At 39.5% G+C, this 23,081-nt stretch overlaps 1 protein-coding gene across 1 annotated transcript in view; it reads left to right on the top strand.

The window, feature by feature from the left end:
• LOC129332169 (solute carrier family 35 member G1-like) overlaps nt 1-20,345 on the top strand; it is a 28,458-nt gene extending 8,113 nt beyond the window's left edge. Inside the window, exons 2-3 of the mRNA XM_054983066.1 lie at nt 12,198-12,378; nt 16,022-20,345. Coding sequence (XP_054839041.1) covers nt 12,198-12,378; nt 16,022-16,781 — 941 coding nt within the window. The 3' untranslated portion in view covers nt 16,782-20,345. The remainder of the gene's footprint in view (nt 1-12,197; nt 12,379-16,021) is intronic.
• The last annotated feature ends 2,736 nt before the right edge of the window (nt 20,346-23,081 follow it).

Consider the following 23,081-nt stretch of genomic DNA (forward strand, 5'->3'; position numbering starts at 1 on the left):
AAAATGCACTCAGTGCAATACGAAAATTACTAAAATAGATGGGCACACTGTTTGGAGTTTTCCCTCGATTTCTTTCTCCATTGTGAATTGTATGTTCCGGTGGATGTTGTTGAGATGATTCAAAAACCCGATCAATTCTTCCTCCCCATGGCTCCATATGATAAATGTATCATCCACAAACCAGAACCATACACTAGGTTTGTGGGGTGCTGATTCTACAGCTGTTTTTTCAAAATGTTCCATGTAGAAGTTTGCTATAACTGGGCTGAGAGGGCTCCCCATGGCCACCCCATCCATTTGTTCATAGAATTCGTTATCCCATTGGAAGTAACTGGTTGTCAGACAATGATGGAATAAGGCTGTTACATCCTCTGGGAAAATCTGATTAATAAGTGCAATAGTGTCTTTTACTGGAACCTTGGTAAACAGGGATACAACATCAAAACTGACAAGTTTGGAAAAAACTCCCATTTCTGGATACCCTGGTCATCCGCAAAGCAAACTTTCAGTTAGGTCACAAGGTCTACAGGAAACCAACTCACACTGATCGGTACTTACACAAAAACTCCAATCACCACCCCCGACAGAAAAGAGGCATAATGAAAACATTAGTGGATCGTGCAAGACGGATATGTGAGCCGCACTTTCTCAATGAGGAAATTAATCATCTAAACCACGCACTTCAGGCAAATGGCTACTCCAGAAATGAAATCCGAAGAGCAATCAAACCCAGGATGAATCAAACAACCAAGGAAAAACAGTCTCCTACAGGAAAAGTGTTTTTGCCATATATCAAAGGAATTACTGATCAGATGGGAAAGCTTATGAAAAAGCATAACCTTCAAGCAGTATTCAGACCCACCCGAAAAACACAACAGATGCTACGATCAGCAAAAGACAGTAGAGACCCCCTCACCTCTGCAGGAGTATACCGTGTACCCTGCAGCTGTGGACAAGTTTACATCGGGACCACAAAGCGTAGCATCCAGACAAGAATAAAAGAACATGAAAGACACTGCAGACTTGGACAACCTGAAAAATCAGCAGTGGCTGAACATAGCCTAACTCAAACAGGGCACAGTATCTTATTCCAGGACACCAAAATACTGGACAACACTTCCAACTACTTTGTCAGACTGCACAGGGAAGCCATTGAAATTCACAAGCATAAGCAAAACTTCAACAGGAAAGAAGAAACCTTAAGAATGAACAGAGCATGGTTTCCAGTTCTGAAAATCACCAGGCTAACAAAACACCCTATACTCGACAATAGCCCTTCAGAGAAGATAAGCACATCAAGCACCAATCCATATGCAAAAGAACCTCCTCAGGATACAGTGAAGCCTCCCGCCATTAGCATTCCACACCCTGGGAAACTCTTACAGGATGACTCAGCTCAACCCCACCCCTCCTGAGTAGATACAAATGACCTGCCAACATCTTTTCCACACTGTGACACTGAGAGATCTCCGTCTTTTGGTGCTACACCTCTGAAGATGCCAGCCACAGCTGCTGGCGAAACGTCAGGAACTACAATGCCAAGACCACGGCAATACAGCCCGGAAAACCCACAACAACCATCAGATGGGCACACTCTTTGCCTCATCTATTTGGGAGATGGGCATATTTTCAGCTTGTGCAAACACTGCCAGAGTTTCACTCTTAAGGCCAGAGCAGAAAGAGCTACCAGTCTCAAGGCCTCCTTGTGGGAACAGGTATTGTTTGCTGCAACTAGCCCATCTAATAAGTCAGCTAAGTCCTGTGCCCTGGTGTAGCTCACCAACCAACTGGATCTGATACCATCCGTTGTACATTCAGAGGTCCCAAGCCCCTCAGATCCATCACAGATTTGGAAATATCACTCGACCTTGAGTGCGCCGAGCTCATTGGATCTGCCTCTTGGCTTTGGGCACTTTGAACCATTCAGACCCATCAATGTCACAGGTCCGACAACACCATTGAGCTTCGAGCACTCCAAGCTCATTGACTTCAACAGATCCTCAGATCTGACAACATTCCAAATCCAGAGAGCTTTTGGATTGGACAGTGCAAACCCCATCCATGACACTCGCCTTTAGGGACCCACTCTCATCTCTGAGCCATATAGGGCATAGGTCTGAGGAAACTGAAGAGAACTGAGGGAACTCCAGAATCTCTGGAGGCACCTAGAAAGAAAACCAAATTGAAATTGAAGCACTTCAAACGTAAGAGTTCTCACAGGATGCAAGTCATAGACCTGGAGACTGTGGATCTGAAGGTAGTGGAGACCCCACACACTCCTCCTCATCCCACAGGCTCCTGCTTGACTCAGAAGGGGAAGGGAATTGCCCCAAGAACCCTCTTATATAGCCCTCAGATATTACATAGCCCTCAAATCTCACATAGCCTTCAAATCTCATACAAAAGTTGCTGTGCACATAAACGTCCAGCATGGTATCAGGGAGCACCTCTACCTTCGGGAGTCACCTGGGTGAACCCTACAGAGCAGAATCTGTGGGATCTGCATCTGACCTTACACAGCCTAGAGTGCACCATGAACCGTATCCCATTCCAGAGTCATCCATGGCATTTCATCTAACTGACTCAGATCCAGAGTCTGACTTAAGAAAGTGGAGTCTACCTTCTGAACCAGATGAGACTGTGGGAGATGAGAAACCTGTTTCTCCCATGGACGACTTTAGACTCTACACCAAGCAAATGTTTTGAATGGCAAAATCCTTAGACATAGATGTGGCTTCTTCCAAACCAAGACCCAAGGACAAAATACTGCAACATCTGTTAGCCACAGAGGAGATGTAATCAAGACTCAGACAAGGTCATCATTCTACACCTACTGACAGAGAGGGAAAGAAGCAAGATAGCCTGGGAAGGAAGGTCTATATGTCTGCGAGTATCAACATCAAAATCACTAATTATGCTGCTATTATGGTGCTTATCAGATTTTCCTCTGGAATAAAATAGCTGCATACCAGAAGCATCTGCTTGATTCAAGAGTGATTCAAGAAGAGGCAACCAAGCTTTCCAAGCAGCAGATAAATGCCAAAAGTCATGGAGCTGACTTTTCCACTAGGGCCCTAGCCTTGGCAGTAGTCCTTCGGAGACATGCATGACTCTGAGCCATGGCTTTACCTATTGAGATGAGTGGCAGATTGGAAGATCTATCATTTGAGGGAGAGACATCATTCTCATGATCCCATGGAGTATTACCGCCCTCTCAGCAATCAAGTTCTCGACTTTTCTACAGGCAGCAACAGCAGTACAGGGGTCGCTACTCCAGATATTGTCTTTACCAGCATCAGTATCCTCACAGTTGCCCAACATATACCACTCAAGGGCAGTATCAGAGGTGTAAGCTCACTCATAAATCAAGACAAGGTGTCTCATTAACAGAGCAAGGATTCAAGCCTAAGTCAGAAGTAGGTCTGACTAGTGCAGGAGATACCTATTGTTCTTTGTGATACTAACCCATTTTTATGCAGCCTGGGTGTCCATCACCATGAATGTTTGGGTGTTAAAAGTTATCAAGAGTGGTTATAAAATTGTTTAACAGTTCCCCATGTCTGAGTCTTCCTCATAAATCTTCTCGAGATACATCACCTAGACTGGTGAAAGAATTGTCAGCGCTACTAGAGAAGGGAGCGGTACAATGAGTACCGTTATCTGAACCTAGATTGGGGTTTTACTCCAGGTTCTTCTTAGTCCAAAAGAAGGATGGGCCAGCTGACTTATAGTAGACCTGAGGGACTTAAATGTTCGTCAGAATACATACATTTAGAATGGTAACGCTCAATATGGTATTGTAGTTGCTACCCCACGATTCTTGGTTTGCAGTCTTGGACTGTAAAGACACTTATTTTCATATTTCTATCCACACTTCCCACATAAAATTCTTAAGATTTCAATTTGTGGAGACCACATATCAATACCAGGTCCTACCATTCAGACTAGCTACAGCCCCAAGGGTATTTACCAAAGGCATGACTGTAATAGTTGCACATCTGAGAACTAGAGGTTGTTCAGTTTACCCATATTTGGAAAACTGGTTAATTTCTGCCCATTCTAAGGAGGCCTTAAAGGAGCACATGGACTTGGCCTTAGAGATGTATCAGAGACTGGGGTAAATGGTTAATGTTAAGAAATCCAACCTCACCTCCTCCAGAAAAATACTATTTATTGGTACTTTAGTGGACTCCTCTTTAAATAAGGCCTTTCTCCCACTTGAGAGAATACAGAAACTGAAGACCTTAATCAAATCTGTAACAAACTAGATTCCAATCAGGCTTGAAAATTCAAATGCTCCATGAACTGATAGCTGCAACTACAGTGGTGATTCCCCTAGCAAGACTACATATGAGGAGCTTACAATTATGGTTTCTATCTGTCCACACAATTCTCAGACTAGAAAGTATTCCATTCCCAGAGTGGTGGTAAAGTTGCTATGCTGGTGGTTGCTAGATCCCCATCTATTTAAGGGGGTTCCATTTGGTTCTCCAAAGATCAAAGCCACGGTTACTACTGATGCCTCAGTGGAGGGTTGGGGGGCACACTGCTACCATCTCACAGCCTATGGTACTTTATTGAAGGGTGAGAGAAGTTTACATATTGATGTATTAGAAATGACGGCAGTTTGTTACACTCTTCTCTCCTTTGCAGATATCATGCAAAACAAACACGTCCAAGTAATTACCGACAATTGTACCACCATGTTCTACATAAACAAGCAGGGAGGCACTGCTTCCAAGACTCTGTGTCTGGAATCCATGTCGATCTGAGATTGGGCAGTGTGACACCATGTCTCCCTCCAGGCCATTCACATTCCTGGGACATCCAATCTCATAGCAGACAGGCTGAGCAGGCTAGGTTTCTCCACTCATGAATGGTCATTGAAGGAGTCATGCATTCAGCTGATTTTCCAACAATGGCAATTCCTCAACATTGACCTGTTTGCAACAGAGGAAAACAGAAAAGCTCCAGTATACTGTCCAGGGGGGAATGGACTCAAGGTCCCTGGGAGACGCTTTCCAGCTAACATGATCAGGGTACTTGTTTTACGCCTTCCCACCCATATCTCTCTTAGCTCACACTATCAGCAAAATATAGATGGAAAAGACAGATTGTATAGCAATAGCATGGTTTCACATGCTGTTTCTATTGGCCGTGGGCAAATTTCAACACTTACCATTCATAACAGACTTCCTAATATACCAAAGGGTGAGGTATCATGATATACCCAGACTCAGACTGATGGAATGGCTGATTCTGCAGTAGGTGGTCTCCTTCAGGAGGTAGCAAAAGTTATATTGAATGCTAGAAAATCTAATATTAGGAGATCTTATGCCCATAAATGGGATAAATTTGTAGGGTTATCCTACAAATTTGCATCTGTTCTGGAATATTTTTTGAGTTTTAAACATGCTGGGCTTTCTTCATCTTCCATAAACATATATTTGGCTGCAATTTTAGCATTTCACTCCCCAGGAGACAAAAAGACCGTTTTTTCACATTATAGATCTAAACTATTTATGAAATGTCTTCAGAACATGTTTCCTCCAGCAGCTTGACCAGTGCCTCAATGGTCTTTGCAGCTGGTACTAGCAAGACTGATGACTAAGCCATTTGAGCCACTGGCTACTTGTCCCTTAAATCTTCTTTTGATTAAAGTTGCATTCCTGATAGCCATCATCTCCGCCAGGAGAGTAAGTAAATTAGCGGCACTAGGCATGGATTCCCCTTTTCTAAAGATACATGCATAAAAAGTAGTACTAAGACCTAGTTTAGAATTCTTACCAAAGGTAGTTTCCAAATTTCACAACTCACAGGAGTTAATACTGCCTCTATTTTTCCCTTCCCCAACGTCCGAAACAGAGAGGATACTCCACACTCTGGGCATGAGGAGGGCTATACTCTTTTATTTAAACTGTACAGCATCATTTAGATCCGATGTCCAACTTTTCGTTTGTCATGCAGGCCCAAATAAGGGTAAAAAGGCCACTTCTCAAACAATTGCTGGATAGGTAGTTCAGGCTATTAGGATGTGTTATGAACAAACCAACTTACCTTGTCCATTGGAATTCCATGCCCATTTCATTAAGTCACAGGTGTCCTCAGCAGTTCTCCTCAAGGGTGTTCATCTACAAGACATCTGTAGAGCCACAACATGGACTTCAGCTGATACCTTCATCAGGCATTACACCCTAGATGTACATAACAGGAGGAAAGCAGCTGTGGTTCAAGCAGTCCTGAAAACACTGTTCTCATGAAGAACGCACGCCTCCTCCATGGGGAAGTGGCTTGTTTAAGCCACTTACCCATGTGCAGGGACTGCATCCACATAGGACTGCACAGAACACCAAAAATGAAAACAGCAAAAGACAGTAGAGACTCCCTCACCTCTGCAGGAGTATACCGTATACCCTGCAGCTGTGGACAAGTTTACATCGGGACCACAAAGCGTAGCATCCAGACAAGAATAAAAGAACATGAAAGACACTGCAGACTTGGACAACCTGAAAAATCAGCAGTGGCTGAACATAGCCTAACTCAAACAGGGCACAGTATCTTATTCCAGGACACCAAAATACTGGACAACACCTCCAACTACTTTGTCAGACTGCACAGGGAAGCCATTGAAATTCACAAGCATAAGCAAAACTTCAACAGGAAAGAAGAAACCTTAAGAATGAACAGAGCATGGTTTCCAGTTCTGAAAAACACCAGGCTAACAAAACACTCTATACCCGACAATAGCCCTGCAGAGAAGATTAGCACATCAAGCACCAATCCATATGCAAAAGAACCTCCTCAGGATACAGTGAAGCCTCCCGCCATTAGCATTCCACACCCTGGGAAACTCTTACAGGATGACTCAGCTCAACCCCACCCCTCCTGAGTAGATATAAATGACCTGCCAACCTCTTTTCCACACTGTGACACTGAGAGATCTCTGTCTTTTTACAATTTGACAAATGGCAAAGAAAAATTTCAGACTTCGTGTGGGCAGGCAGGAAACCCCGGGTGAAAATGAAAGTATTACAAGATTCGAAAGAAAGAGGTGGACTGCAACTGCCAAACATAAGATTATATTACGAAGCAATTTGTCTGACTTGGTTAAAAGACTGGATAACGCTAAAAGACTGTAAACTGCTGGCCTTGAAGGGACACAAAAATTGTTTGGATGGCATGCCTACTTGTGGTATGATAAAGTTAAAGCGGACTCTATGTTTTTGCATCACTATATTAGAAGAAGCCTTTTCACAATCTGGAAGAAATATAAGAATTACATGGAAAGTGGCATCCCCTCATGGGTGGTACCATATGAAGTAATAGATCCAAGAGCTGTCTATAATGAACAACAATGTTTAACTTATAAAGAGATAATGTCGATGGAACATAGAATACTAAAAATAAAGACACAAGAAGAGTTATCTCCTCACTATGGATGGTTTCAATATAGGCAAATCAGGGATCTTTACAACTCGGACTGTTTAAAGGGAGGAATAAGACTGAAAAACTCGGAGTTAGAAGAAGCGATTTTACAAGAAGGTAAAAAAGACATTTCGAAAATATACAAAATACTTTTAAAATGGTATACGGAAGACGAGACAGTCAAAGTCCAGATGGTGAAATGGGCAATAAACTTTCGTAAAGAAATAACAATGGAATCATGGGAACACTTGTGGAAAAACACTTTGAAGATTTCAACTTGTACCAATATTAAAGAGAATGTATACAAAATGATGTATAGGTGGTATTTAACGCCTAAGAAGATTGCACTTGGAAATACAAATATGTCAGACAAATGCTGGAAATGTAAAAAGCATGAAGGATCATTGTATCATATGTGGTGGACTTGTGAGGTAGCTAAGCAATACTAGGGAGATATAATAGAAATAATTAATGAGGTTTTGCAAACCCAAATAAATAAGAACCCAGAATTGCTGCTACTGAACTTGGGAATGGAAGATGTTCCAATGCAGTATAGAACATTGCTATTTTACATGACTACAGCAGCAAGACTTTTGTATGCGCAGAAATGGAAAGTGCAAGAAATACCAACTATAGAAGATTGGATTTACAAATTGTTGTACATGGCAGAAATGGACAAAATGACAAGAAAACTGAAAGATCTGGATCCAGGAGAATATTTTGCAGACTGGGGGAAACTGAAACAATATTTAGAAAAAAAATGGGATGTGAAAGGAGGACTGTGGCAGTTTGAGAATTATTAATTTGTGATTTTATAAAGGGGAGAGAGAAGTAACTTTACCATTAATGGGGAAATTTAGTCATTAATTAATCTAAGCTAACACTATTATTAAGAAGATTGTATTAAAAATAGATAGGTTAAACAGTTAGGAATAGAATGGATATATTAGAGAATCTGAGATACAGAATAATTTGAACATGCTTAGAATAAGGGATACAATATATATAAGATTTAGAAGAATATAGTTAAAATAATTTAAACGATAAGATGGGTTAAGGGTTGGAAAGCTGTTGGAAGTCAATAAGGAGGGGGGGAAAGGTGGGGGTTGTTATAATTTAGGTAATATGGGGAATTTATGTAAAATTTATGTACTCACCAATAAAAAATTTTTTTTAAAAAAAAAGAGAGAGAGATCTCTGTCTTTTGGTGCTACACCTCTGAAGATGCCAGCCACAGCTGCTGGCGAAACGTCAGGAACTACAATGCCAAGACCACGGCAATACATCCCGGAAAACCCACAACAACCAGGGTTGAAGTTACCTGTAACTGTTCATTGAAGTCTGTGCAGGCACACATACCCTCCCTCCTTCTCTGCTATGTGCTCTTTACTGCTTACCTGGAAAGTCTGGCAGCTAAAGAGAAACTGAGGGTTGGGGCATTGCTCCACCCAGAGAGCAGGCTGTTTCGGCAGGAAGCAACCCGCACATACTGATTTTAAGTTGTATTTTAACCAACGTTGTACCTCGCCCTGAGCCCGCTTGCGGGGAGAGCGGGTTAAAAATAAAATAAATAAATATGCTCTGAGAAGGGGCAGATGTCCCCTAGAGGAATTTTAGCTGTAGAACCTACCAATTGGCAGGCCTGCGCATGTACAGACCTATATATGTCTGCACAGAAGACCTCAATGAACAACGATTACAGATTAGTGCAACCCTGTTTTCTTACATCAGTAAATGTTGTGGATGAATATGAACAAGCTGAATCCAGACTAAATAAATGATAATTGGTTTGGAAAGTTGATGTTCTGGAGATGAATCACTTTCCAACTTTAGATGGTTCTGGCTGTCATTAGTGAAGAGTTTGGAGATTGTTCTGGATCCAGCCTTGCTGACAGAAAAGCAGGCTGAAATGGGTAGGAAGAATGCTTTCTTTCATCGGATCCAAAAATGGTCTAGATTCAGCTGACTTCATTGCTACATGCTTTTGTAACCTCTAGATTAGATTACTGTAACATACTTCAAGTGTGTTCATCCTTGGAGAGAACTCGGAAGCCTAATTCAGTCCAGAACACTGTGACCCTTCCGCTTACTTGGACCAGCTATTGTGTTCATTTGTTGGCAAACCTGTTAAATTGTTTGCCACTTCAGCCTGTAGTTGGCTGTACAAACTTGACTTTATTTACTTGTTTATGTAAGGGCAGGGCATAATTATTTGGAATTAATACATACATTTCTGTGTAGATTGCCAGCTCCTTTGCTCTTTGCTGTTACGTTCTCAGGATACCAGTATGCCATATGAATAAGCAGTATTTATAATTGCAGTGTGTGGTTTACATAGGCAAAATGGGTGAAGAATTGGTATAGAAAGCAGTGAATAGGAATGATGGTATTCTAGACTTGAATGGAACTATCTGCAAACAAAAATAGAGAAACTGAATTCTGATCAAATAACACTGATAAGTAAAACTCCATATGACTTGCTGTGCCTTAGTATGCAAGGCTGTTCTGTCTTGGTGTTTTCTCAGGACAGAACTGAAAGCTAGTATGGTATGAGAGCTATTCCTGGAGTGTGTGAGCTCTTGAATAATAAAGAAATATGATCTTAAGCAATTGTTAAATCTTACATTGAAACATGGGTGGGTGGAGATTAAACTCAAGTGGTCCTCTTATAATGTAAAAGTTGAGCATTAATAATAAAGAGGACTAATTCGTTCTTGTTTTAAAAAAATACTGAAAAAGTTGAATAAAATATAATTTAAAAAATAATAAAGAGGACTATATCTTTTTGATGTTCTAATAGAACTTTTAAAACAAATCACTTTAGAAAAATAGTATAATGTGAATAGACTAAGGCAATAACAAGGGATCAAAATCAATCTATAGTGGATAAATGTCATGGAGCTCAGCTAAAATTTGTACTGCAAGTCAGAAGGAAAAAATGATAGTTTACTTCTAAGAACAGCTGGGATTTTTAAAAAAATGTGCATGTACTGCTTCAAGCTTTATTTAACTCCTTTTAAATATGATTTTACATTTTATGTACAAATAGAGTTTCTTCTCTGGAGCTTTAAATGTTGATACGTTTCTAGAAAAACGTGTTACGCCAATCTCGGGAGAGAGATTTTTTAAAAAAACAGTTAAATCAGGATGTTTTTTGATGGTTGAAGAAGCTCAGTAGGTGCTGAAATCAATGGAGCTTAAGTTGGATATTTGGTCAGACTGAGAACTAAGTTACTCATGACAACAGCAGATCTATATGTTTATGTATCAGTGATGTGGTTTTCTAGGAAAATTTTCTGATGCAAATTTAAATAAACAATTTAAACATTTAAATAACATTAGCAAAATTTAAGTAATGTCAGCAAATGAAGACAAATACACCATATACAAGCATTGGGATTTGTCCTTGCTTTACATCCCACATTTATCTGATCTAATGTGATGTAGTTGCAGCATAGCAGTTCTGACAACTATAGACAGACTATATTTACATATGCAGGGCAGAAAATTTTCCAAAGAAAAATATAGCATTGAAATTTTTTTCCAGAAAATTTCAGTTTTGTAAAAATTTCCACTCCACATTATAGTTAACCCCATCACTGCACTTTGTTAATTTGTTTTATTGTTTGTATATTGATTTTAGTTCTTGTTTTTATCGATTTTAACTGTTCACCGCCCAGAGCCCCTGGGGATGGGCGGTATATAAACTGAAATATAAATAAATAAATTAATTAAACATGGATATGTTCCAAACAAGTGGCTGAAGGTATGTATTAAAAGTCAAATGGGGGATGTGGATAGATACAAGAACAATCCACTTTCCCTGTCCCACTTTGCTTTTCTTTACCAGGCTAAATTATGATTTCTGGGCTTGATGGGAAGAAAAAGGAGCTTAGGGCACAGGAAGAGGTCTGCAGTCCTCATTTCCCTCTTTTGCTTCTTAAATTATAAATAAACTATTCCAAGACCAAGGTGATGGTCTTCGGAAATCAGAAACTTACTTCCCATTGGTCAATAGACAGCGTTCCAATTGCGCAAACCCAAACCTTCTTAAATTATAAGCCCACTTTTACTTCACACATAATTGAGAAAGGCTAGCAATTGAAGATGAGCATCTACTGTAGCCATATATTATGACCTTGAGAGCAACTCTTCTGACTTTATAATTATTGCAAAACACACGTGTTACAGGCATGTGTGGCTGTCCTGTATGTCTAATATTTTGAGCACTAAAACCTCATGTAAACTACTAACTTCAACACACATTTTATGTTGTGGTAAACATTGGTATTTCTTTTTAGCTATTGTTAATATGTAGATTATGCCCTGAGACAGTACAGAGGAAAGGGCATGTGGTAAAAATAGGGCTGAGACTCTCTAGACTCTCTGAGACTCTCTAGTGCTACTATAGGGCTGAGACTCTCTAGTGCTACTATTTCAAAAATATCCAAAGGTCCCCTGAACCACAGTACTCATGACATCCAATAATAGTTTTAAACAGACAATATTACTCAAAAATTAGATTCCTACAAATTACTTAAGATCATTTAACTGTATTTACTGCTGGCCTTATGTATCATCTTCTTTTAACATCCAACCAATCAAAGTTGCTTTTATTACTGTCAACCAGCAATCGAAGTATAGCTTTTTTTTCTTTTTCTGCTCAAAGCTAATTGTTCAAGACCTAGACATACATATAAATATTTTGTAGCTCAAGAAATTAACAATTTAATTGCAGTTGCTAAGTGGAAATTGTAATCATTCTGTTACAGGAATAAACACCAAAAGTCCCTGTCCAGGACTTGGCCTGTTCTATACGCTGTTGTCTGCTTTCCTCTTCTCTGTGGTTTCTTTATTTCTAAAGATGATTGAAGATGTGCATTCAGTAGAAGTCAGTGCCTTTAGATGTGTTTTCCAAATGGCATTTGTTCTTCCAGGTGTAATATACTACAAGTGAGTATTATGCCTTCTCTTTGGGGAGAGAATAACTGTATAGTGCAATTAGACTTTGTCAGGTAAATAATGCAGTTGTTAAATGTAGTAGCCTTATGTAAAATTGTTAAAACAAATTAAATTCTTGGTCATTCTCTGTGACATCTGCCTTTTGCAGCAGACTTGACACAGTATTATGTTATGCTATTGGGGGGGGGGTGTCAGTGTCGGAACTTGAGAGCATGTTTGTCCAATTAAGATATTGCAAGATCCCTGCAAAGTATGAAGGGCCATGGGGCAGTGGTAGCGAATCTGCTTGGCATTCAGAAGGTGCTAGGTTCAAACCTGGCATCTCCAGTTGAAAGGATCTGGTAATAGGTGATGTGAAAGACTTCTACCTGAGATCCTGGCGAGCTGCTGCCAGTCTGAATAGCCAATACTGGCACTAATGGATTAAGAGTCTGATTCAGTAAAAAGCAGCTTCATGTGTTCATGAGAGCTGAGAAAGAGAGACTTAAAGCAATTTCATTGGGGAAAATGTTTAGTTGCCCCTGCACACCCACACATGGCAAAAGCAGAAAGGTCTGCAGAGGTAGAAGCTATTATCTATGAAACTGGTGTCAAGGGGCTGCTACTGTTGTTTTCAAAATCCCTTACTGTGCATGTCTGTGAAGTGAAAAAAACATCCATGGGTATTGACAGGGTCCCTTTGTTGTCCCTGTGACAAGTTTCTGGCTTCCCTTACATAACTTCAGCCAGTCAATCATCAGCGGACATGATGCAGTCAACCACCTTTCTTAAGAAGCAATATTCCCTGTTCTATTACCAGAGTGTATTTAATGTTCTTCCACCAGAGAGGCACTTCCAATCACAACCCTGTTATTAGTTCCTGCCTTTGTCTCAAGAATATATACACATCAGGTGATTGCAGTGGTAGCATCTCTTAGAACATAAGGCATCCACGTACATCTGAACACAGATGACACCCTTCTATAATCTCTCAAGGCAATATGGATGTTGTGATCACTTCAGTATCTGTGCAATCACTAGTTCATATTCAAAACAGGAGTCCAATACTATCTCCATTTGTTCAATATCTGAGTCATAATTTATTCTTGTCACAAGATGAAAAAAGAACTTAAGGTTCTCTTTCTGGTGGTTGTCTCCTCAGCTGGGAGAGCCTCTAAACTACTACGGACATGAGAAAACTCGATTTTGCCAAAAAGCTCACACCACCACCATCAGTCAAGGATGCCCTTCGCATCTGAGTGGGAATGGAACATTGAGCTTGTAGTGATTGTTCCATCTACTCAGCGATATGGAAGGCATTTTTGTGCCCACCTTATTTTAAGGACAAGATTATCATGACTGCCATCTAAAGAACATTGTAGTGTTTCTTACCATCTGATTGATGACTCAGTTAGGTAGCTTTGCTATATTTTCTGCAAATGATCTTCTGCATATAGTTCAATCTTGGATTATGTTAAATTGTTTATGCCTCCCCTGTGGTGACATTAGTTCAATTTATTCCAGAGTTTTTACAAGAATTCTTACATCCTTTATGCTGGCAGTTTCCTACACTGACGGTATTAGAACTTAAATTAGAAGTATTAGGAGAAGGAAGTAGATTGCCACCAGTAGCCTTAGGAAACTGCTTTCCTCATGGCTCATCAGTCAAGGATGCCTCCATGAATTAATTAATTAAAATAAACCTCTGACTAGGAGGAACAATCATGGTGAATCCTTTTTCTGTTCTGGCAATTCTTAAAATAACCACAGCTATATTTAACTACTAATGTGATATGAAACTTCCTGTATAAAGTCTTGTTGATGCTTGATTATGAAATCCTTAGACCTTGAGACAAAGGTTGGCTGCATTCAGATGTCAAGGTGAATCATAATTTATACACCATAGTTTGAATAAACTCTGGTTTATCATGATTCCTGAATGGAAGCTGTCTTAATAAACTATTGTTTGTAGGTGGATGCTAAACTAGGATTCCAAACCATGCTTTTAACCTGGCTTGGTAACTGTGATTAATACTATAGGTTTTTGTTGCATCCCAATTCAGAAATCACAGTTTGTTCAATACCACCAATGTCTCCACCTCCTGTGTACAGAAAAATCTACAGACAGCAAAAGAAAAACCCATCTTTTCCAGGTGCATTTAGCCATTGATACTGCTTTCTCAGACCTCCATCTGCCTTTTCTTCCATCTCTTCTCCCTTCTAGCAATGGGTATGGTTTCAGCAACAAAACTAATGGAAGGTGTTGGGCAAGCAGCTCTTTCTGCACCTTCTAAATACAGCTTGCTCTTTGCCTCAAAACTTCTCTCTGAGAGTTCAGAAAGCCTTTCAAACAACACAACACAAGATGGTGTATTTTACCTGGGGAAACAAGTAAAAACATTTATTTCCCCTCTTCCACTACAGGCTCACATCAACAAAGGAGAGAGAAAAAGGTGATTTTTATCTGATTCTTCCTGATTGCGTTAGCTCTGCTATCCTGTTGTGCATTTTGCTTATGAGGCTCTCCCAACCCTCAGAGAGGAGTTTTGGGACACAGGACAGGGTGTCTAAGGGAAGGCAGGGAAAGTTCTACTCCACCAACTCCCTCCATGAGGTTTTCTGCTGTTTCCAGTCCAAAGATTCCCTAATCAAGACTGTTTCATCCTCTCCAGAGGGACAATTTGAGAGAGACAAAAGGAGGGAACTTAAAATGCACAGAAGTTCTTGCTTTTCTTCAGTTTGCTAATTTTTGCAATGGAAATTTCTCCATAAGAACACTAGCAACTATCAAAAGCAGATAATAACTAATCTACTGCTATACCATCCTCATGAAGGGAGCTGCCTCTTCAAAACTCCCTTTATCTCAAGAGAGAGCAAATCAATAAGTTACTCAACCTTGGTCATGTGTTTCTTTCTAGTATTTTATTTCTGAAAGAATATGTTAGAATATGTGGTATTTTCATGTTTTCTTGCAGGAATAAAAACCAGAGATTTATATCTCAAATATCCTTATATCTAATAGCCAAGGGATGGCCCTTGTGCATATTGAGAAACCCTCACAATGGAGCCAGCCATGGTTACAATTTAGGGTTCTGCAAACCTGGGGGACAAAAATCTAATTTAATGGGGCCCCACAGGGCCACCACATCCAGAAAAAGGAGAAGCTGCAGGAGAAGGGAAATGGAACAGGAGCTGGAAGGACAGCAGAGGCCAGTTGGGTGCGTGTCTGCTTTTCCTTATCCTGTAAGTCCTTCCAGACTACCACATCACTATGGTAAAAGATCTTTTTTGTTTCAGTGTCAATCACTCCCCCCACCCCCCACCCCCGGCAAAAGTTGGGGAATGCAGTGAGAATACAGTGAGGTGCCTAAATTGGTTCAGTGGTAGGAGGAAAAGGCTTAGCTCGCCTAGGCTTCTTTGCTGCTGTTTTTTTTTTTTAAATTGCAACCAACCAATAGTGCATAGGTAGCAAGGCTTTGCCAGAAGCCAAAAAAACCAAGAGTGGTTGGGAATAGTGACTAAAGAAGCTAACAGCAGAGTGGCTGTGGTCTGTTAGGTACATCTGGTAGACCAACCAGAGTTTGTGCAACAGTCTTTGATTTAATCCATGCAGTATCATGCGATCTGAATGCAGCCATTGTTTCTCTCATTTTAGGACAGGATTTCTGGGACCAAAAAGCAAACGAATCTTTCTTTTCTTCCGAGGATTACTTGGCTCAGGCGCAATGATTCTTCTCTACTATGCTTTCCAAGTAATGCCTCTTGCTGATGCCACGGTCATTACTTTCAGCAGTCCAGTTTTCACATCGCTGTTGGCCTGGATATTTCTGAAGGAGAAATACAGTCCTTGGGATCTTCTTTTCACCCTGTTCACAATCACTGGAGTGGTGCTGATTGCAAGGCCACCTTTTTTGTTTGGATCCAAAGTAGCAGGAATTGAAGGAACCTACACAGATCATCTTAAAGGGACGATAGCAGCTTTATCTAGTGCAATATGTACTGCTTCAACTTTTGTTATACTAAGAAAGGTGGGCATATCTGTGCATTATTTTTTGTCCATCTGGTATTATGCAGTAATTGGATTAATAGTCTGCATAATAGCACTTTTTGCAATGGATGTATGGAGTTTGCCTCATTGTGGCAAAGATAGATTTTTCCTAATATTAATTGGATTGTTTGGGTTCGGTGGTCAGATATTTCTTACAAAAGCATTGCAAATAGAAAAGGCAGGTCCTGTTGCTATAATGAAAACTATGGATGTTGTGTTTGCTTTTATCTTTCAAATTATTTTCCTCAGTCACTTACCAACTTGGTGGACAGTAGGGGGAGCCCTTTGTGTAGTAGCTAGTAGCTCTGGTACTGTTATTCGGAAATGGAGACAAAGTTCAAAAGAAGCTAAACAAAATGAAATCTAACCAGGTGGCACTGGCTACTAGTCTATTGATCATATACAGCACAGTATTATGATTATATTGTTTATTTTAAATAATTTATGTAGTCATCTGTTTTTTTAAAGGGCTAGTGACCTCTAGTACTCTTTCTGGTTCTGTACATAGAAGTGGACAAGTGTTTCTTGAACAGTAAATGATTTTGATATTGATGCAGGAAACCATCCGTACTCCTAAGCTTAATATAGCAAGTGGCATTCCATATTTCCCCTGCTAATGGTGGGGAATTCCACTTATATGCATAGCATTGAATCTTGCCCAGTTCGTGTTTTAATCAAGGAGTGTTCCCACTTCTACAAAGTGTGATCTGAGTGCCAATGTGACAGCGGTATGCCAGTTAGCATTGTTTTAAAATTATATTACAGTATTGCTGCACAAGCTTTTCAAATATAAAATAAAGAAGCATTTTGTATTGCAGAGTCATATTTACTTTATAAAGCTTGTGTTCACTTCAGTAATTAAAAATATATTTTACTTTTCTTCTTCAAATGTTCAAGTAAAATATTCTACTGAATATTTTACTTCTCTTCAAAAAATTGATTCTTTTCTTTTTTTGAACTGGAAGTCTAAAGTATAAATTCCTTTTTGTAAAGTTATGTTTGTTAAGTGTTTTAATGGTAGGATTTGAGTCCAGTGGCACCCTGGAGACAATTTTCAACGTTTAAGCTATCAAGAGTCAAAACTTCCTTCTTCTTGTTGGTCTCTAAGGTGCCACTGGAGTCAAATCCTGCTGTTCTACTGCAGACCAATATGGTTCCTCACTTGTATTAATGCTGTCATTCCTTGTCATATTTTTGTAAAGCAAATTTCACAATGTATTTGTAGCGACATAAGGTAAAACAATTTGACTTCGCATGAAGACTATACCAGAGTAGAGGCAACAACAGCCAGACCGCTTGCTACTTGTCAGCTCCTGCAATTCACCTATAGGAAAAGAATGGCCACTCGTCGTGTTCATGGCCACTTATTGTCATCAGACCATATTGTAGCTACACAGTTGCTCAGTAGCACTGCAAAAAGTTTTGTTTACTATTTGCTTATTTAGCTATTCTGTGAAGGCAGCATCCACTTGTTAGTTAAGCCATAAGTTTACATTTAGGGACAAGAAGTTTGGTCTTGAGCTTGTTTAAGAGGTTCAGGCATCAAGAATATCCCTGGCAATTAGGCAACAATTTAGGTAAAGCCCATGTTACTTTGCATTGCAGCAGCATTCTCTTCAGTTTTACATGTATTAAATATTGTAGGTGGTATACAGAATTCTCTTATCCTTTGTATATTGTTTGTAGATGGCACAGGTGTTTTTTTTTAAAGTACAGGTAAACGCAGAAAGTTGCTCTATGTATAAAATTTAGCTGTGTCTGTAAAGCTTTACAGCATCTTCACTATATTCTTTGGAATGTCTGTTTTGTAAAATGGATATTTAATTAATACATTTACAGTGCAATACTAGTTTCATGTGGATAGTCTTGTTGGTCTGCAGTTGAAGAGCAAGATCCAGGTCCAATAGCACCTTAAAGACCAACTAGATTTCCAAGGTATGAGCTTTCAAGAGTCAAAGCTCCCTTCATCAGATACAAGGAGTGGAAAAGGGAAATGCAGTCCTAAGAACACGAGTAAGCCTTGTTGAATAGACCTGCTTAGAGCTGCTGTCCTGACACCTAGTACTGTTATTTCAGAACACCTTATTTGTATCTCCATCTGAATATATTGTAGAAGTGATTTTTTTTAACCAAAGAGGGAAATTACTTTGATGCGTGCATTAATGGACCACTGTATAAAGCTCTTGTGTACTTTACATTGATTTTGGGTAAAGCATTTTCTATATAGGTGCGTGAGCTTTCTTTTCTTAGTAATACTTGCAAACTGTTTTAAAAATGAAGAAATGCAGTTTTGTTATGTATTTTTCTGCCATATTCTCTCTCAGAGCCAGAACCAATACTGTACTCTTGATCTGAACACAAGCTAAAAAAGAATCAAAAGAGGGCTTTTAAACAATTTAGTAAAACACCTAGATTTTATTTAATCATAAGGTTGTTCCAGAACAAGTTGTGTGCTTCATAATATCCTCCACTATGTTGTTGAATAAGCTTGTTTTGTTCCTGTGTTCCAACTAGATCTTGACTGATTACCTTCCCTCAACCAGCCTTTAAGAATACTTGTAAAGGCCCTTACTACAGTTCATAAAACAGCCAGTCTATGGTGCAAAGACACCAACAGTTTATACTGAACCTATTGAGGCAGGGTGAAGTAATGGATCTGGTACTGATGTAGTGCGGTCTGTGGCTAAGTACTTGGTGATAGACCATTTGCACCTGCCAGTGTACTTTTTACAGTGTTGTGCCTTCATAGGAACATAAGATACAAACAAGTTAATAAATTTTCAAGTTCAAAAAATGTTAATAAATTTTCCAAATCTGGCACCACTGTGAAAGTTAAGATTAGTGTTTTGGTTCAAAACTTAAATAGGATTTTACCCATTATTTTAACTAATATCCCCATAAGCCCTCATTATATTAGGAGGAAAGGGGAAACACTATTTTCTGTTTGTCATTTTGGCTCCACATTCTATATCTGACCAAAATAATTTATGCTCGCATTCTGGTGCAGTATAGAATTACTGCAGAAAATCACTTGAAATAACTGGAATATATTCTTTGTAGTATCATGCTTTTTATTTTTAATGAAAAGGATAAAATATTGTCGTCATCAGAGAGCTGCTGTAGCATAGTGGATAAATGGATGGGCTGCAAATCAGCACCTCTGCAGGGGGGCTTGGGTACTCCTCTCAACCCCAGCTCTCCAGCTGTATCGTGAGTGTAATAATAACACTGATTTAGTTAACTCCTCTGAGTGGGAGCTAATCTGTCCAGAAGGTCGGTATATAAGCACACTGTTCTTGTTGTTATTATTTTGTACATTTGTCTAGAGCTGCAAAGTTTTATGATTCATTTCTAAGTAGAGTTATTTTTTGTTTTGGTTCACTTTTGGTTTGGCCCCCTAGGTCTACCAATATGGCATTCTAGCCTCTGTATTTTAATTAATGTTGAGTCTCTACTAGCCAAGCAGGCTAATTTTATATATCCTTATTGCAAAATATGACTAGCTGAATTTAGATGACTAGCTCTCATAGAACACATAGGCTTTCTTATATGGAAATACAAACAACATGTCTGTAGTACTAGCTTCCAAATTATTGCATTTATAGTCAGGTGTAACAATGAATATAGAGGGTTGTGTGTTGTCTATTACTTGCCTGTTTTGCTTTTTGAAAAATGACTTTTTTGGCCTCTTTTCTTCGGGTTAATTGCTTCTATGTCAGTGACTTGGGTACACAGTATCTATACATTATGTTAAGCAAACTGGATAGTTCTATGTGTGGAACCATTTAATAATGAGATGCCAAAGAAGTGTCATGGTATAAAGGGTTGGAATATCTGTCTGCTGTATTTTCACAGAATGTTAGCAAGTTAAACCATATGTTCTTTTCACTAATTTATTATACATTAAGCTGTTTTTGTAGTTGTTTTATAGAAGATATATTTTTGAAATATAAATTCTTATATTTTGAAATATGAATATATCCATAAAGTGCTTGATTTTATAAATTCTAATAAAATGCAATATAATGAAATGTGTATTTAATTTTATTAACATGGGAGTCTCAACAGCCCATAAGTCTAACATTAGTGAACAAATAAGAGTTCTACAAATCAATGGTGGCCTTGTGAATAAAGCAACTATAACAAGTGGAAGGAAGGTTGCAGATCCACTGTCTCATATCAGATCAACCAGGAGAGACCCCTTCACCTTTAACCAACTTGCAGCTATCAGTCTTCTTTTCTCTGTCACTTCCAATTTCCATAGTTTTACTTTTCCTTCATCTGAACATCTGTGAGCGTACCACTCTCCTTAATCTCTGATTTACTTTTTATATGCATTAATTCCTCTCTCTATTCCTTCATCTATTCTGTGTTTCCTTACTTGAATGTTTTCTGCACGGTTAGTTTATGGTGATTCAGATTCCATTCTGTGGTAACATTACAGTGTTGGAATCCATCCCCTGTATTTACTGATTGGGCTGTCCCCTGCCCACCGGAGAGGCAACTGGTGGAGGAGTTCTGGGGGAAAACATACTTTTTGTGCTGCTTCCACTCTCATTTTTTTTAAAGCCAAGCCAGGAAACGCTTAAAACACAGCTGCTTCATTCTCTCCCGGCAGCTTCCCTGCCACTTTATTTTGCAAATGGCTGTGCAAAATGCTTGTGTTTTTTCCTTCTTTGGCATTAGAAGAAGATGCTGGGAGGGATGGAAAAAGCAGCCATTTAGCCTTTCCTGGCTTTTAAAACCAGGAGGAATGAGCAGTAATGTTACAACTCATTCCTAGCTTTGAAAAAAATTGAGTGTGCTCATACCCCCAAGGAAGGAAGGGAAAAGCAGCCATTTAACCCTTCCTGGCTTTTAAAGCCAGCAGGGAAAGCAGCAACATTAGGAATAGTTCCTGGCTTTGAAAAAAAAATAAGAGAGTTCATGCATACTTGGGAGGAAGGAAGCCAACGGAGAAGCAGCCTTAGCCTCACTTTACTGATAAAAATGACAGAAAAGGAGTTCAGAGAACTGAGGAGGGTGGGAGTGGTTAACAGGACAAACTAATCCGCTCCTGGGGGAAAGGAAGAGGGGGGCATGAGAAGAAGAATGGGAGATTTTGATTCTGCACGGACATAACATGCACCAGCAGCAGCTGGGCAGTGGCTTCAAAAAAATTGTGGAATGTCTGCAGGTGAGGAAAACGGAAAAGACGGATAAAAAACATTTCTGCTTCCCATGACTCCCTTGCACATGCAGAACTCTGGAGAAGATGGGAAGCAGAATAGATTCTGAAATGCAGTAAAGTGAGTGTGCGGAAAACACCCAAGACTGCAAATCATAACCTTACAAACTGCCCCTAAGCTGATTCAGCACCAATCGGCATGAATACTCAAGCACTGGCTTAAAGTGTGCCTTGCAGAAAGGGCTGCATAAAATTTAGATGATCATCTCTCCCTCAGGGGCTTGAGAAGCCAATTTTCCTCTCAAAAGGAGGCTGTTCAGCTGACAAACTTTTATCCTCCTGAAATATATTATGTCTTTATTGAACTGGGTTTCCCCTCCCTTTTAGTTAATTTTGTGAAGTTACAATTTTGGTGTATCTGAGGATTCTCCAGATATGTAGTAGCTCCAACCAAGTTTACGGATGTTGTGGTTTTGCCACTTTTATTATCATAATAGGGGCCATCACTTTACTCTTAAATAAAGTGACAGATTGTGATCTTTGAAGAATCTTGTAAACGGGCAAACAATTGGGAAATCTCCCCCTAACATCCATCTCCCTGCCCCCTCCAGTCTTTCCTTGCATTCAGGGTCTTGAATGGATGCCCTTTTAAAAAAAAATTCAACACTCCGCTCATTGAATTTATACTTAAGCTGTGTCTGAGGTTTTTTTTTTTTTTTTAAAATTAATTTACAAATTCATATTGTGCATACCAGGGAGGACCTCTAAGTAAAGACTTTGTTTGCATTTGAGTGGTCTGGTTTCACTGCCCAGTTTATCAAGAGGCATGGTGATTCCTAGCATACGCTTAGCACTTTAGTCTTGAAAAGTGCTTCACAAATACCACTTTTTGTCTATTGTTCTTTCAAGTTCAGTCATTAATGTTTTCTTCATGTTGCAATTGGCAGCGGCGGGGGGAGCGAAGTTGAGACTGACAAGGAGTGCTTTACCTAAGACCACCTAGTTTGGAGCTTTTGAACATTTTTACTCATTTTCTTGGATTGCCCTAAGTCAATTGAGACTTGACGGCACATTACACACACACATTTCTTAATCACTATTGCACTAAGCCACACTACATGAATAGTAATACGAATGATTCTTCACAGAACTGTTGGGTTAGTTAACTCTCATGCATTACTCCAGTAGCATGAATGATTTTGAAAGGAGTGCACTTGAAGATTTGAAATCAAGTAGTTATAACCTCCCACCCCAATCAGAATACATATGATAAGGATGTGAATGAAAACAGAGTTCTTGTTCCTTCATGTTTTCCTTCTTCCAAAATATTAGAACTCATGGGCATCCAATGACATTGAGGGCCAGTAGAACAACGACATAAACAAGAAAATATCACATCATTTGGAGAAATCGCTGCAACGGAATGTATTTTGACTACATTCATAGAAGACAGATCCATCACTGATTAGTTGTTGGGGAAACCTGACTTGTCCCTAAAGC

This window comes from Eublepharis macularius, chromosome 6 (genome assembly GCF_028583425.1).
Source record: "Eublepharis macularius isolate TG4126 chromosome 6, MPM_Emac_v1.0, whole genome shotgun sequence".
Lineage (NCBI taxonomy): Eukaryota > Metazoa > Chordata > Lepidosauria > Squamata > Eublepharidae > Eublepharis > Eublepharis macularius.